This window comes from Monopterus albus, unplaced genomic scaffold (assembly GCF_001952655.1).
Source record: "Monopterus albus unplaced genomic scaffold, M_albus_1.0 scaffold16.1, whole genome shotgun sequence".
Classification (NCBI taxonomy): Eukaryota; Metazoa; Chordata; class Actinopteri; order Synbranchiformes; family Synbranchidae; genus Monopterus; species Monopterus albus.
The window spans coordinates 1396481-1411718 of NW_018127896.1; the positions used below are offsets into that span (position 1 = coordinate 1396481).

General features: G+C 40.7%; 1 protein-coding gene across 1 annotated transcript in view; it reads right to left on the reverse strand.

Moving 5' to 3' along the window:
- Nucleotides 1-11541, reverse strand: part of LOC109955732 (aryl hydrocarbon receptor-like) — a gene marked incomplete at its 3' end in the record, with an annotated part of 48974 nt that extends 37433 nt beyond the window's left edge. The window contains exons 1-2 of the mRNA XM_020592147.1: nucleotides 11070-11541; nucleotides 3972-4159 (exon numbers count right to left, since the gene is read on the reverse strand). Of these exons, the coding sequence (XP_020447803.1) occupies nucleotides 3972-4159; nucleotides 11070-11125 (244 nt within the window). The remainder of the gene's footprint in view (nucleotides 1-3971; nucleotides 4160-11069) is intronic.
- Nucleotides 11542-15238: the final 3697 nt, after the last annotated feature.

Here is a 15238-nt window from a genome sequence, read left to right on the forward strand (position 1 = left end):
CATCAGTGTCTGGACTGCACGGAGGCCACACACAGCAGCACAGTGCAGGGTTACTAGCGTGTGGACAGCTTCACCGAACAGGAGAGATCTGAATGTCTGTGCTTTGGGAAGTAACAAAGTGGTGATACAGAGCCACCATCCTTTACATACAGTTTATAGACCACTGTTAGGAACTTAAAGCTGTGAGTCAAAGTCTATGTGACCATCATGTTGTAACTATTATTATTAGACTGAGGCAGGTGACAGAGTGCACCCTAGAGAATCTGCAAGTCTATTTAAAGGCTAACACATATTGACAAACACATTCACACCTACATGTTGCTAAGTATGTCTCAAACATCCCGTTTCAACAAAAGATACATCACACTGTGAAATAAAATGCTCTCAAAAGGTCTCCTGGACCCACACAAAGCTTATGAAGTTGGTGAAACTATAAATGACACAAGAGGAAATTAAAGGACTAGTTTTTTGGTTTCAGTAAAGCAGACAGCCCATAATGCTCATCTAAAGGTGGACAAAGAAGCCACAAAAGCAACAGTAATGAGGATGTTGCACAACAATACACTTCAGATGAAGTCTGGTGCATGCACTGCAAGTCAGCTTTAAAGGAACCGTCTGAAGGAGCAAACAAGAAGTAAAATTGGGGGAACTCTTAGTGTGAGCTGGAGAATCTCATGAATGCATAAAGCCCTGAGCTGTCCTGGTGCAGGCCTGCCGTGCGAACAGGTCTCCCTCACTGTAACAACAAACTGGTGTGTTGGAGGTTGTGGTGGGTGGTGTGGCGGTCGGGTGTGGACGTCGGCACTGAGGAGGAAAAGGCTGAACAGTTGAGGGGCCCCAGGGTGCTGTAGGGGCCGCCACAAGAAACGGGTGGGGCTCAGCAGGAGGGGAGAGCGACAGATCAGCAGCCAAGAAACAGGTGGAGAGGAGCTGGAGGTGCGGAGGTGTGTCCCCAATATCTATAACGATAACTCATATCTCTGTCTATGACTGTGCATGTAGTACATTAACTTCCCAGTGAGACTCTGACAGAAAAGCAGTGAATCAATGATAACATCATGTCTTCTCATCTGTTCCCCTTTTTGATAAATCTCTATAAAATGTTAAAGACAAGTGGCAATTAAGAAGAAAATACCAGAAAATATCTGCCACTTTTGATTTATTAAACAACTAAGAGTTAATTATCAAAATGTTGCTAATTATTTAATTGTTAACTCTATTGCACTTAACAAGTCTGATCTTATTTAAAAGTAAGAGCACTGCTAGAGCCCAGCACCTCAGCCGACATTCAAGTTTGAAGGTAACCAGACTAGAGTCCTAGACCAGGTCAGGCCGGGTACCCGCAAATAAATGATGTGTAACAGGTAAAACATATGTTTATATTGGGTAAAAATATATTGGACATGGGTAAAAATAGACTAAATGCGGGCAAGTAGCGAGTGAAATAAACATAAACATCTATGTCAGCATAATTTTATCAAGCCTACATAACTGATACATTTATTGTGAAGGCCTATGGCACAACCTTTGACCCCTCAACTCACATCCAGCTAATAGGACATCGCTCAACATAGGCGTCACTGTGTCAAACTGGAGGCACTTCCTCACTAAGGAAACACATGGAAATCCCAGGTGTGCGGGTTTTCAAAACTGGACCTGTGCAGGACTCTGAAGCAGATTCCCAGTGCTGCCTTCAAACATATTTGTTTATTTGACACTAAGTGACCACGCTGCCAAATAAGTGAGGAGTCCAAAGCAACAGGTTCTGTTGTCTGTTTCCTTTGGCAGGAGGCTGAAACTGCTGGAAAAAGATGAGTGAAAATCTAATTTGTTTTGATGAGAACGCACTGTTTCTACAGATACATGCATAGAGGAGGCAGTTTTTATCGTCTGAGAGCTCAAATAGACCACAGCATGTCTGCAAAGGGGTTGACAGGGCTGTTAGTCAATGCCAGTGATGCACTGATTACTCGCCAGCGGCTGAGATTTCTGGCTCACTTTGTAGCCTGAACAAAAACTCCCAGAGATTCCAACAACGAAGGCCTCACTCTCGAGACGATCAAGTGAATGTGAGAGCAGATGTTTTATTCGAATGTTTGGAGATACTGTATATAACCTCCGCACTAAATGCTTCTGTTGGGAGAATTTATTATTTGCGTCACTTACAGCTGAAGCTAACTTTCCTGAAATAATGAGGTGCTCAGGTTTTATCAACCAACTGATTATTAAATACTGATCTGAAAACTCCAGAAGCTAACCTGGACGCAGAGCATGTTGTTGCTTTCAGTCTGTATTTAAGCTGGATATACGTTAATGCGCAAAGAACCAAAGTAAAAGAAAAATACTAGAAATAATGATTAGGGCTGCAGCTATTGCAGGCATCTTCAGTTCTTTGCTTGACTGATCAGCTGCTACTTGTGTAGTCTAGTCTAACACACTATAAAATGTCAATTGACAGCTATCACATTTGTGTCAAAATTCCTTTTAAACAACACTTAATTTGGTTTATAATGATGACTCCAACTAAACAAATGACAGCGTGAAGTGAGAGATCTGAAATGCTTCTTTTTAGGTTTCTGTTGAGACACAAACAAATGCACTACATGGTCATACACGTGTACATTAGCACTTTAAGCTACAGCACACAACAGGTGTATACTAATGTCTTCACACGTGCCCAGTGTGTACAAATCATCGCCCTGGCAACATTAACAGAGAAATGCTCGCCTCCCTTCCTTTCACTTCACACCTCCTGTTGCTGAGGAGGTCAGCTCCAAATACACAGTAAGCCAGAAGGGCCAAATTTCACGATCATGCACTAATATATCCTCCCAGCTGGGGACAACCACACCCCCAACTCTATTTACTGGAAATAGAAACCTTGTCTTTCAGGCTGTCTGGATCTAATCGCTGAACAATGTGAAGAAGCCCGCTGGACACTGGAGCAACCTCAGTGAGCTGCAAGCCTCCCTGCTCCAGTAACAGGGCAGAATTCACTTTTTATGAATAATCTACGGATTCTTTTAAAGGAGGTTAGAGCATCATTCCTCCTCCATTTTGTCCTTAAAAACCCTTTCACTACTATCCTTAGCTCTTAGTACTTCTCTGTCATTTACAGTATTTTCAATTTTGAAAAAAGAGGCTGGAATCCCTCATAGCAATGCAAGCTTTGTCTGGTAATTGAAATGAGACCCTAACACCACTTAAAAATCATTGTTCTAAGTTAAAACTAAAGGCAATATAAAATTCCCCAAATTACTAGTCAATAATACACAACTAAATGGAGAGCAATCATATGGAAACTCAGCATACAAGTTAAATGATGTTTGCCCATTATTTGGCCCCAGAGAGGGAGGTGTCAGGCCAGGCTGTCAAAAATCTTCAGAGCCCCACAATAAGCAACACCATTTTCCAGACCTAACCTGCCCTAAACACAAAGCATCCTGAACCCTACCCTCACCCAAGCAAAAAGCAGATATGTGGCTTGACACACAGCATCTGCATTGCATTTGCTCAGGTTGAGCAGCGCCTGGTCCAGCTGGCCTGTAGTGGCAGTCACCTCTGAGAGCTGGGTCTGTATAATTTCTGTATTGACTTTGGTGCCGTTACCTTGCTTCCTCATGCTATTGGAAAACGTTTGTGGATCTAGTCTCACTTTTAGTTGATACATGTATCTCTCGACAGCCTCAGACAACCTTGTCAAAGGCAGCAGAGTTCTCCACCCAAAAACTGCTAAGAAAACTGAAAAGGATGTTCACTGGCAGAGAAGGTGTTAGTGATGCAGCCAGTGAGGAGGCATCCCCTATACCTAATAAAGTAACCCATTATGTGTGAATGAAGCAGTAAAAGTCACCTATGTCTGAATCTTTCATTCACTCTTAAGCCTGTAAGGTTAGAGGTTTAAAAAACGCTGCTGGAAACCAGCATGGGTATGAGGGAGTCAACCCAATGTTCAGCGTTTCAACACTCACCACTGAAAAAGCTCTTGACCTTCAGGTACCCGACACTGAGGCGGAGGACGGACAGCTTGTCCAGCCGAGCCCTGACCTGCTCAGTGAAGGGAAGTAGGCTGGTCAGCTTGTCCAGCTCGCCGTTGAGCCGGTCGCGGTGGCGTTTGGAAGGGTTCGACTTGGCGCCATCAGCGGGTGGAGGTTTGGGGCTGCAGATACAGAGAGACAAAGTTATAAACATGGCTTTAGTCTTCAGACAAAACAAAGAAGGCTATGCTAGGAAACAAAGGAAATGAGAAAGGTGATTTTAATGGACAGCCTGACAAAATGGATCTTTACAGATGACAAATCTCAACATACTCTGTTCCCCCTGAGAGTCACAGTGTTGGTTTGAGAGTGACACAGGGCATAATGAGTAAAAGAAACAAGCTTCAGGCTAAATGTGCTCTGTGTACCAGTGTTTGGGCATCAGTACAACAGCGGCTGGGATAAATTGAGATGATACACTGATAACACACTGACACAGAAGGAGAAACACAGGGTGTCATTTTGTCTCCTTTACACTCCTGTAACCAAACATTCACACCACAACGATGATTTTTTAAAATACAAATCAATCGTTTATTCTGTCAGAAATGCAGATTGTGGGTTTCCAGAGTCCAATGCAACATCTTCAGCATGGCTTATTTTGTTGGAAAAACCGTTGCAATGTATAATGATTTAAGAGGAAGAAAGACAGCAAAGTTGGTGTCAATAAAAACTAAAGGTAACAAATTAGTATATGAAATAAACATAAATACAGTCCTCATGTTCAGTACTGGTTTAAAGGCACACAAATGTTTATCTCAGTGAACCAATATTCACATAACAACAGATTTTCTGTAAATTCAGTTAACGTGCACCACATTTGGATGGAAACTTGGCCATCTTAAAGTGCAAAGAGCTGGGAGGTGATCTAAAAAACAGTTGATTCTGAGCAACAGTACAATGCAAAAGTCTGAACTGAGCTTGCTTGCAGCATTTTGAAAAAGAAATGACAGGCACAACGTTTTAATTTTTATACATTATAGTCTCTTAATCTTCAGTTTCTTCACCTGCTTTTTCATGTAACTTTAATCAGTTCACAGTCACCTCTACACAAGCAGAGTTGTTTATCCTAACAGCTGCTGAACGTTGGAAAATAACAAAGCCCGGACCACCTCGACTCTCCAGGGGCAGGGCAACATGCTGTCTAGCGCCATCCACTGTTGCCATGGGAACTAGGTGATGCCTGATGTCACCTGTTCCAGGACTTGTTTACCACCTGTGTGTTCAGCTGTGCTCTGTCAGTACACCACAGCATGAGGTGCTGAAAATCACAGGTTATCTACATCAGGGTGCATTTGAGGCTTTATAGTGGAAATGGAGCACTCAGAAACTCCAAATATGAAAAGATTCGTTTTTAAAGTGTTTCTTATTTTCTGAAATGATATTACAGTTTACATAGCAACTGCAATATTCAGCAACACTCAGCAAACCTGCTGTTTGTATGGTATGGACAGGCACCAAGGACCAGTCATACACTGGTAATTCCTAAATTGTGACAGCCACAAAACAGAAAAGCTCCTACAATTTAGTGTCAATTTGCCTACTGTTAAGTAGTCAGTCAATAATGGTAGTACACAACTACAATGTACATGGTTACATATCCAATTCATTGTAATATATGTCAAAACAAAGCAGAGAAAGAGCAGCTCTCTGCTCTTTAATGTGTTCTGTGCATTTCCAAGTTCCTCTTTACATGTGTTGTATGGCCTGTTTCTGGAGTGTGCCACTTGTTGTATGTGGGGCAATGCTAATAAAAAGAGTAAGCATCCCGTATTGGTTTCCATATCTGCCTCAACACTTAAAATCACTACAGTTTCTCACACTGGTTTGACAAGACAGCACATTCTGCTGTTTTAACTTATGCAATATGGTAAATAAACCCTGATCACTCAAGCCAACGCCGTCAGGCCAGATGAAACCGAAAGCAGCAGAAAGCAAGTCTGTGTCTTTAAGTGAAAGTTGCAGCTTCTCATACAGAACTCAAACCAGACTTTCACTGCACAGAGAGGCTTTTCTTTTATCCAGAGGACGTGTGAAGATGTGCAGCACCTCAGGTCGGCCCTGGAGATGCCTCTTACTGACACTGAGACTTGACTAGTTTTCTTTTTTGTACAGTTTAACCACAGTCTGATATCTGAGCAGCACCAGAGAGAGAGGGGGGCCATAATTTAGGAGAGACAATGTATTGCTTATTTTGTGTTTTTTTACTCCTTCAGCTACAATTTTTAATATTTCTACCTGCATCAGACTTATTTATTTTATAGTAAAATAAGAACTGAAACAAATTCTGTTAACAGTGCTTATTAATGTCATACAATTAAAAACTGCGACACAAATCATCTTCACTTCCCCTCAAAGAAAAACACCAAAATTTCCAGACACTCTTAGTCTTATTCTTCTCTAAAAGAAAACCAAAATATCACCACTCAGACAAGCACAGCACAAATCAAAGCAAGACTCTTGCACCAGCTACTGCCTGTTTAAAGAGACTGTAAAATGAAAAGTGGTTTTTGCAGGATAGTTGTTTATCTGTTGAGTGGAGAAATTAGTTTACTTTGAAATGCAGCTCAGATGCTGAAAAGTGCCTTGCTAAAGGGCAAAGGAAGACATTCGAATTAAGAGATTTGACCTGGGAACCTGCTGCCATAAAACATGTATAGCCGGGTAATGAAAGAAAAACCCTGAGTAAATGAGGTGGAATATAAAAATACAGGTGTCACTGATTAATCTGCTTATTAGTTCTTTGATAATCTGATTTTTATTTTATTCACAGAACATCACATACTTTTTACTATAAAAAGAATCAATTCAGTGACAATGTCATTGTTAGTTGCAGCTAACAGTCACATTTCTTCCTTCAGGACGCTTCAGCAGAGCATCTGGTTGTTGATTATAGGCCAGTCTGACACAGAGCAGCTGTATGTTTGATGGTTTTTAGGTTCCCTCTGATGACTCCTCTGGGGATTTTAGGTCAGGTGGAACCAATCGTGAAGCCAACTGTGTGGGTGCACCTGCATAACTGCATACTTTCTAGTCACTGTGGCTTTTACCCTTTAACCTCCTGATTACTGGTCCTTTCAAGTCTAATTATGCTGCCTCAAGTTGCAGAAAACCACAAACAACCTGTGTGAAAACAATTGCAACCAAAATGCCTGAACAGAAATTTGGAGCTAAAGTCTGAAGGAAGATGGTTGGACATAAGACTAAAGCAGTATCTTAAAATTTGTGACTGTAGAGAATAAGTGCTCTCTAAAAGGACTGAAAATGCCTCTAAAAATAACACGAACAACTTACGCCTGGAAAGAAGACTTCCTGTGTTAATTTTAGATGAGACAGGGTAGAAACAAGCCAGAAATAAACATGACATGGTGGAACAAGTTATGCCCAGATCGTCAGAGTAGCCTCCAGTGAAATATGTGTAATGTAGATGAAATATAATAGACACTGGCAGAAAATGTGAAGATGGTCTAAAAGTTAAAGATAGCAACTCAGGCCTGAACTGTGGTGTGAAAACATGTTGGTTTGTATGAAGCATAACAAACTTTTTAGAAGCAAGATAAAGACAGTGAGCTTATTTAAATGTTACTAGCAGACAGTGTGAACTCAACACCTGAACTGTAACTGTAACATACATGTGTCAAATATTGACACTGGTCCTGACGAAGCCCTCCATCTGCTTCCAATAATACTCCAGAACTCAACAGATCTGAGACTGAGGCCAGATGGCTATCAATGCATTCCTGACACCACAACTCCCTGCAAGAACAATGAGCGACCAGTGTTGTTGCTTCTTGCTTTATCTACAAAATCTGTCCTGGAAGGGGCGTGCACATGTGAGTATGGGGTTGTGTTGGACTTGAAGAAACACTCCCCTGTGTTCACACAAAGGCACTTTGTCTCTGACACGGCAACGACACCTTTGCAGAACAAAAGAAACTCAATACGATGCTGATGTCTGTTCCCTGCTGGAGTCATGATACAAGGAAGAAAAAGAGCACAAGGACAGTGTGAGAACCTGATCGATATCAGGCTCAGGGAGAGAGCAGATATTTCTGGAGCCACACAAACTAATAGTCTGTGCTACATGTTTAAATTTGATCCAGAATTAACAGAAGTCCAAGTGCTTTTCATAATTTGCATTTCGTTGCCTGAACTTGAAATTGACATTTCACTTCACATCGTTTCACATAAATGTACTATGCATGAATAATCGTGCCATAAAATACTATAGGGAACATCTTGGCAGTGTTTTAGGAGCTGTAGTGAGAACGTTTCTATAATGATACATACCATAGTTTTATTATTTAGATCAAATCTTCAGTAACTTTATATGTGAATTTATATCACAACACTCAACCAAGCAAATGTTTATGGCTAAAATACATAAAAAACACAATCAAACATAATAATCAAGTTAATTAAGTATCTGACAATCAAGGTACTTTAACACTTTGATACAAAAATGCAATAAGGCCAAAACTGTAATAAAATAATGGGAGTTTAGTACTCACAGAGATAATAAAGGGAGAAAACCCATTGTACACTATATTATCATCACACTGCCATCATTAACTTTGAGTAACTCTTAATAAACATGGTTCATGTGTTTACTTTGAGCATGAAAAGTTCAATTTGCTCATCTGTTAAAACATGGAAATGACAGAGCCCTCACCCTAATCAACCAAAACTGATTACTAAAACGCAGGAAATAAAGAAAACTGTGCAGCAAGTCAGTGAATCACTGTGTCATAACATCCAGGAAGTGAAAGCTGGAAACCAATGTCCATCACATGTCAGTCATGAGGAAAGCAGTTGCATACCTCAAGGTGCATCAGCATGGCCTCTGCTGAAGTGGCATCTACAAAAACAAACCAGCATCCGCATCCTATATTTGCACAGACACCCGACCTCAACCACATCCTCCACCTTTGAGATGAACCATGAACCAGACTGTATCACCAAACACCAATACTGGACCTCACTAATGCTGCTGTGGCTGAATGGGAGCAAATCCCTGCAGCCAGCGTCCAGACTTCAGAGAAATTTCAGAGTTCAGAGGCAGATTTGTGTGTCCAAATGCTTTTGGCCATCTATATCAAATTTGTTGTGTTTGTTTTCTAACTTTTGTGCAGCTGCACTGCGGCTCCTTCCTACTCACAGACATTACCACAAATTTCAGTGCTCTAGTTTTACAGAGCTGAGTATACACAAAGGTGAACCGCCTCGGGGTAGGCTGCAGTAACACCGCCTCCAGTCGCGTCTGTGGGCTAAACAGACTCATAGCTCAATCACTCCAATGTCAGCCCCCAAAGAAATGAAAGATAAACTCTGTAAGAGCAGCTTCTCTTAAAAACTAAGGCAAGTGAACATGACGGAATTACATAAGCGTTTGTGTGACACAAAACTATGTTAATTTGAGTCGAGGGGAGGAGGAAAAAACAACCCCCCCAAAATACGCAGAGACAGAAGGAAAGACAGGAAAGAAGTATGTTGAGGCGGTCAGAGGAGGAGGAAAGAAAACACAGAGTGAGTCTCAGATTACACCATCCTCCCTCCCTCTTCCCTCGTGGAAACATCGTTCCATGTCTTGATTATTATTAATGCAGGTAATACCACACACACACACTGAAACCACAGTTCTGGCAGGGTTCTGGTGTGGTTCTCTGCTTGGGTCTGTGGTTCTGTATGGTGCAGTTAACACCTGTTAAAGTTAAAAGTAACAACCTGATACAATCACATTGATGAACACAGTGTGGCTGAAAGAGTGCAGGGTCTACATGGCGCTACAGAGAACCTCACAAAAGGTTCTTTGCAGAACCATGAAGGGTCTCAGATAAACTCTGGTGCTTTAGATGATCTCTCTAGTGCTTCTCTGCTGCAAAATTAAGGGTCTGTGAAGAATTATTCATCCTTTGTTAGGGGCTCCTTACATATAAAAGTACATTTTGATCCTGGAAGGATTCGTTTGAGTATGACTGTTTAGTGCCAAGCCATAAAGATCCCATAAGGAACCAGTTTTCTTTGAAGCTTCAATAAAGAACAATTATAGGTTTCACAGTGCACTGGTAACATAAACAAAACTCAGTCTAACATACATTCCTCTAAACAAAAAAGGGATTTGCTGCTGACCCAGTGGTTCTCATACAACATATACATACGGCGGGCTGTCCGTCGTACTGATGTGGGGTTTCACTCTCTCTACTGTCAACCTCCTCGTTTACAAAGCACACTCCAACCAAAACTCAGTAGAAATACTAAATTCCACAATGCACTCAGAGAAGGTCTCTTCTGAAGAGTTAAATGAGTTTCTAGTGTTTGAAGCACAGAGCAGTCCAGAACGCCCAGCTGGGCGGTATAATTAGACTGCAATAATACCAAAGCAACAGTTTTCTTTATTTTCCATGCTGGATAGGCCTGCAGTGTTGTTAGACACTTCACATTACACCGGTCTGGCGGGCCAACGCTTCATAACCACAGCAGAGAAAATAAACTTTATGGCCTTATGGATTCAAGTAAGGACAATGCAGCTACTATTGCACACACAGAGTGCAGCTTATTACACTCTTATTACCATGTAACCCAGGCTGTAATGAATACTGAGGGACTAGTCTGGGGATGTTTGCACAGCTGGAACCACCCACAAAAGAGCCATCTCTTGTCTATGTGGGATACAAGTTTCAACTAATAAAACAACACGTGGATGCAGATTATGGTGCATTAAAGAACATGAATTCATGATGATTCTATGGAAATATAAGTTATTTGTGCCATGGTTTTAGGCTATAAATTCACTGCTGAAGACCACAGGTGTAGTTTCTATAATGTAATTAGCGTGGTTGTATTAGTGCAGTATTACAGTACAACAGAGTACAAGACCAGACGCACTTTTGATATATCTTAGACATACAAAAGCAATCATAAGGTAAAATACAATAAAGTCATTGTACACTCGCTTTTTTTTACCCATGCTGTGCGATACTGTAGGGGTATTACCGGAATATTACCGTGATACTACTTCTGTTGTTCACTTACATTTTCTGGACCGGCTTCTTCCGTTTCTTCGCCGCGTAAAGCGCCGTGGTCGACATGGTTTGAATTCGGAGCCAACAAAGTGGGGAAAAGTCGCTCTAGGTAGATTTTAAGTCAACTGCGACGGGTCCAAACGTGTTGGGAAGACTCACATCCCTCGAAAACCGAGAAAAATAAAGCTGAAAATTACACGGCAAGTAGAAATCGCCTTCACGTTCACGGGCTGCGTCTGAGCTGGAAGAAAACTACTGGACTTTTAGCTAGCTTCGCTCCAAACGCCCGACGGATGTAGACAAGCCGTCACAGCCTCTCATATCCCCGATGTTTAAGTATTTCCACACCAGTTCAACGTTAATACCGAAAGCTGAAGAAGTTTCTAAAAGCCTGAAAAGTACTCAGAAGATTTCTTGTGCGACCACCGCCTGCGCGTTCACTCCCAGTTGTGATTTCGCAAGGTTTCTACTGCCGCCGCACGCGCCCGCTTTGGCTCGTGCGCTTGCTTGCTTGTGACTGGGTACGTGTTACCTTAGCGCGAGCGCGGAAATATTTAAGGTGGTCCGAGAGTGGGCCAGCTGAGAATGACACCGCAGACCAGTAATCACGGTAAAGCCGCATTCCAAACGGGAATACCTTAAACAGGATTTTCCCCCATATTTACATGTTGCTATTTGTATCATTTATTTTCTTCACGCAAACTTCATACCCAAATATAAATTATCACTCTAAGGCTATATTAATAAAGCTTTTTGCGTTTATAAACATTACAACACATTTATAATAAATTTTAATAAATTAATGAATGCCTAAAAATAAATACATATACTACAGTGTTAATAAATGTTTTTACAAATACTGTAATAAAATCAAATAAATACATTTACTATGGTATTATTGTAATAAATTCACATTAATAAATAAAAAATTTTACTATTTTCTTTACTAAATAAATAATAAATTCATTTACATGCATACATTTATCAGATATTCAAATAAAGGAATGACTAATTAAACACAAATAGTAAATAAATTTACTACACTGTTAACTATTTAAAATATTAACAAATATTACATTAATATCCAAAAGGGACTACAATAAATACATACATACTGTACATTTACCACAGTATTTATAAATCCATGCACACTGTCCCCTGTTGCTTAACTCTGCCCATATTAGCAAACGTTTTAGGTCCAACATGAAATGGCAACAAGTGTACATTTAGGCAATGTCTCATCCATTTGGCAGGAAGTCACCATGTACTGCTACACTCTGTTAGAATGAGGTGAACCACCGTTTACAGGGTCGTGAATTTGAAAGATTTCTGTATTTTTCATTGTACTGAGTCCAGCCAGTGTCAGCATAACATACTATAAAAAAACCTGTGCTTGGTGACCAACCTGCTGCTGCATGCCAAGGACCAAATTTACTACACTGAAAGACACACAGATTCATTTCGTGTGCCTCAAACCAACTTGACAGTAAAAGCTCAGAAGTCAGTTACAATATTTATTATCCAACATCTGTCGGCTATAAAGCAAGTTGGAATTTTTTGCTTGTGACTTCCCATAATGACGGTTCACACTGGGTAACACGCTGCTGACTTCCAAGATGACAGTTGTAAATATGAAATGTCACGCATCAGGATTCTTCTGGACAAAAATAATGACGAGAATGACATAAGCTGGGTTTTTATTGGTAGTTTGAAGTTCAGACAGAGTTTCAGAGCAGCTTTGTGCTGCAGAAAATGTATCTCAGGCTTTTCATTACTGTATCTTTTTTTATCAGGAAGGGTATAAAGCAAAAAAATGAAACAGAAGAGCAGAAACTGAAACATATAGCCACAAATGTTTTGCAGGTACAACAAGCAAAGCACCTGTTAAACCACTAACAAGCAAACAAATCAGCGTAAACAAAACTGTGGCACCTTCTTGCGCCAACTGTATGCAGGGACTCATCAAGTTCTGTCAGTACAGCTTTACAAAGGCAGCATTTAGGTCATGAGAATCAGCTTTCTCCATCAAAATCTGATTAATAGCAACCAGGATTATGTGCATGATAGGCAGATGTACTAGGACTGATCCTTCAAATCATAATGCGGGACAGAGAGTCACACTGGAGCATGCTCTGACCTGACCTTAACAATTTTTTATAACATTTGGGTGCACTTCAGCCATAGGAAATGTTTTAGTTAAGCAGTAAAATTGAGTTATGTTAGAATAAAAGAATATGTCCATACATATTTCCTCATAATGGTTCTAATCTGTAAGGAAAAAACAATGTTCATTGTCGTCATGGCTCTTCAGCAGGTAAGGATGCTGTTTCTGGTACATGAAGCTTTAGCCTCAGTGTAGCCTATTAGAAAAGACTCACTGTCTTAGTTCAGTCAAAAGTATATTTGAGTCTGAAATGAACGTCAATATTCCAATGTTAGTGTGACCATTTATAATATGATTCCCTGACCAGGAAAACCTACCGCTAGCATTTGGAATCACATTAATATCATTATTAATTTGAAAGTTATTAAAGAAAAACAATCTTTTTGTTTTCTTCTGGATCCAGCTCAGTACTTTTGAAGATACATCAGAGCTGCTGACACCTGCTGAGTCAGCAGAGTTTCAGCTACAGTGTGATCTCAGTTGCAAGTCTGTTGCATTATGTGTTTTCTCACAGTAGTAGGTTTTCCAAGAGCCCTAAAGCTTAATTTTCAACATTCTGAATCAGCAGATCCAGAACAGACTTCGTGCATGTTTTGCCCAAACACTGTAGGCTTTATGTGTGGAGTTAGAAATAAACATTCTGAAAAATAATCCTTTAAAAAATTTATGGATCCAGATGATGATCCAGAATAGAACCAAAATGCAATGGATTGTTTTGTACCTCTCAAAAAAAAACAAACAAAACAAATCCACTAAAAGTCAACTAACTACTTTTTGATTTACGTTGTGAACAAACAAACCAACAAAAGCCAGTAAAAACTTAACCTCCTTGGTGGAGGTAATAAACAAAGTGATGGACAACTTACAGTTTACACCTCACGGTGGCAGTATACAGTGGGGAGGGACCATAAATCTTACTACAGGCTTTTAGGATGACTCTTATAGTTGGCTGTTTATACAGTATGCTTCAGTCTGGATCAAAGTGTTGAACTGATATGTTACAGTACAACATAAACACCAAAGCACCCATTTCTTTTTTTGTCAGTACCTTTTCCTGATGATGATTAAACCTGACAGACACATCTGCTTTAATGATATAAACTATCTTGTGTAAAGACATCATCTTCTTTTTATTCTTCCCAGCAATTAAAATGTACTTCTCATTTTTGTGACTGCTTTGCCTAGAAACAGTTCCAGCTTGGCTGATGGCACTGAGGGGAACTCATCCACGTTGCCATGGCAGGACACTGTGTTTAACGCTAAACACAACAGTTACGAGTCAGCTATCCGCAGCATGCCACCCTCTGGCCCTGTGCAAATGCAAGCTTTGTTTAAAATACACCCTGTTTTAATACAGCTTGGCTCAGACCCCAAGTGTCTGGCAGCTGCGCTCACTCATTCCTCTTTATGAAACTCTGTTAAAGAGCCACCGCGTTCTCTGTTCCTGCAGCTCAGCTCTGTTTTTCTTTCTTTAAGTTGGATCATTCTGACCAGGATGTCAGGCTGCTTTGTGCCTGCAAAACCTGCGTTTAATTGCTTTGTGATCTCGAGACACTAATGGAGCCAAGCTGTTGTTGCTCTTAATTGAGACATTCACAAAATGAATTATAGCAGATAATTCAAACAAATGCTAGTGCTTTTTAAAGCAATAGTAGGTGACTGAGGACAGCACGGTTCTGTTCTATGATCAGAGTTTGTCAGTTAACTCAATAAAGGCCCCTATTTTGTTGACAGGATTACCACTGCAGAGAACAGGGGTAGGAAGCCAGCAGCCTCATCATTAGCATGATTCATGACTAAACTCTACCAGCTGATATATTTGGCAGCACCAAAACGGTCCATAGAGCTGCAGTAACTTTCCACTGTGCCACCACCGGCTGCTGCAGCTTTCTAGTGCAACATGCAGAGGTGGCATTTACACAGCTGTAAACGCACCCTCAAACTCAAACAGCTTGTAAAAACTTGCGTTCCATCAAGCAGAACCTCAGCATCTGAGGTGGTTGTCCTTCAGCAGG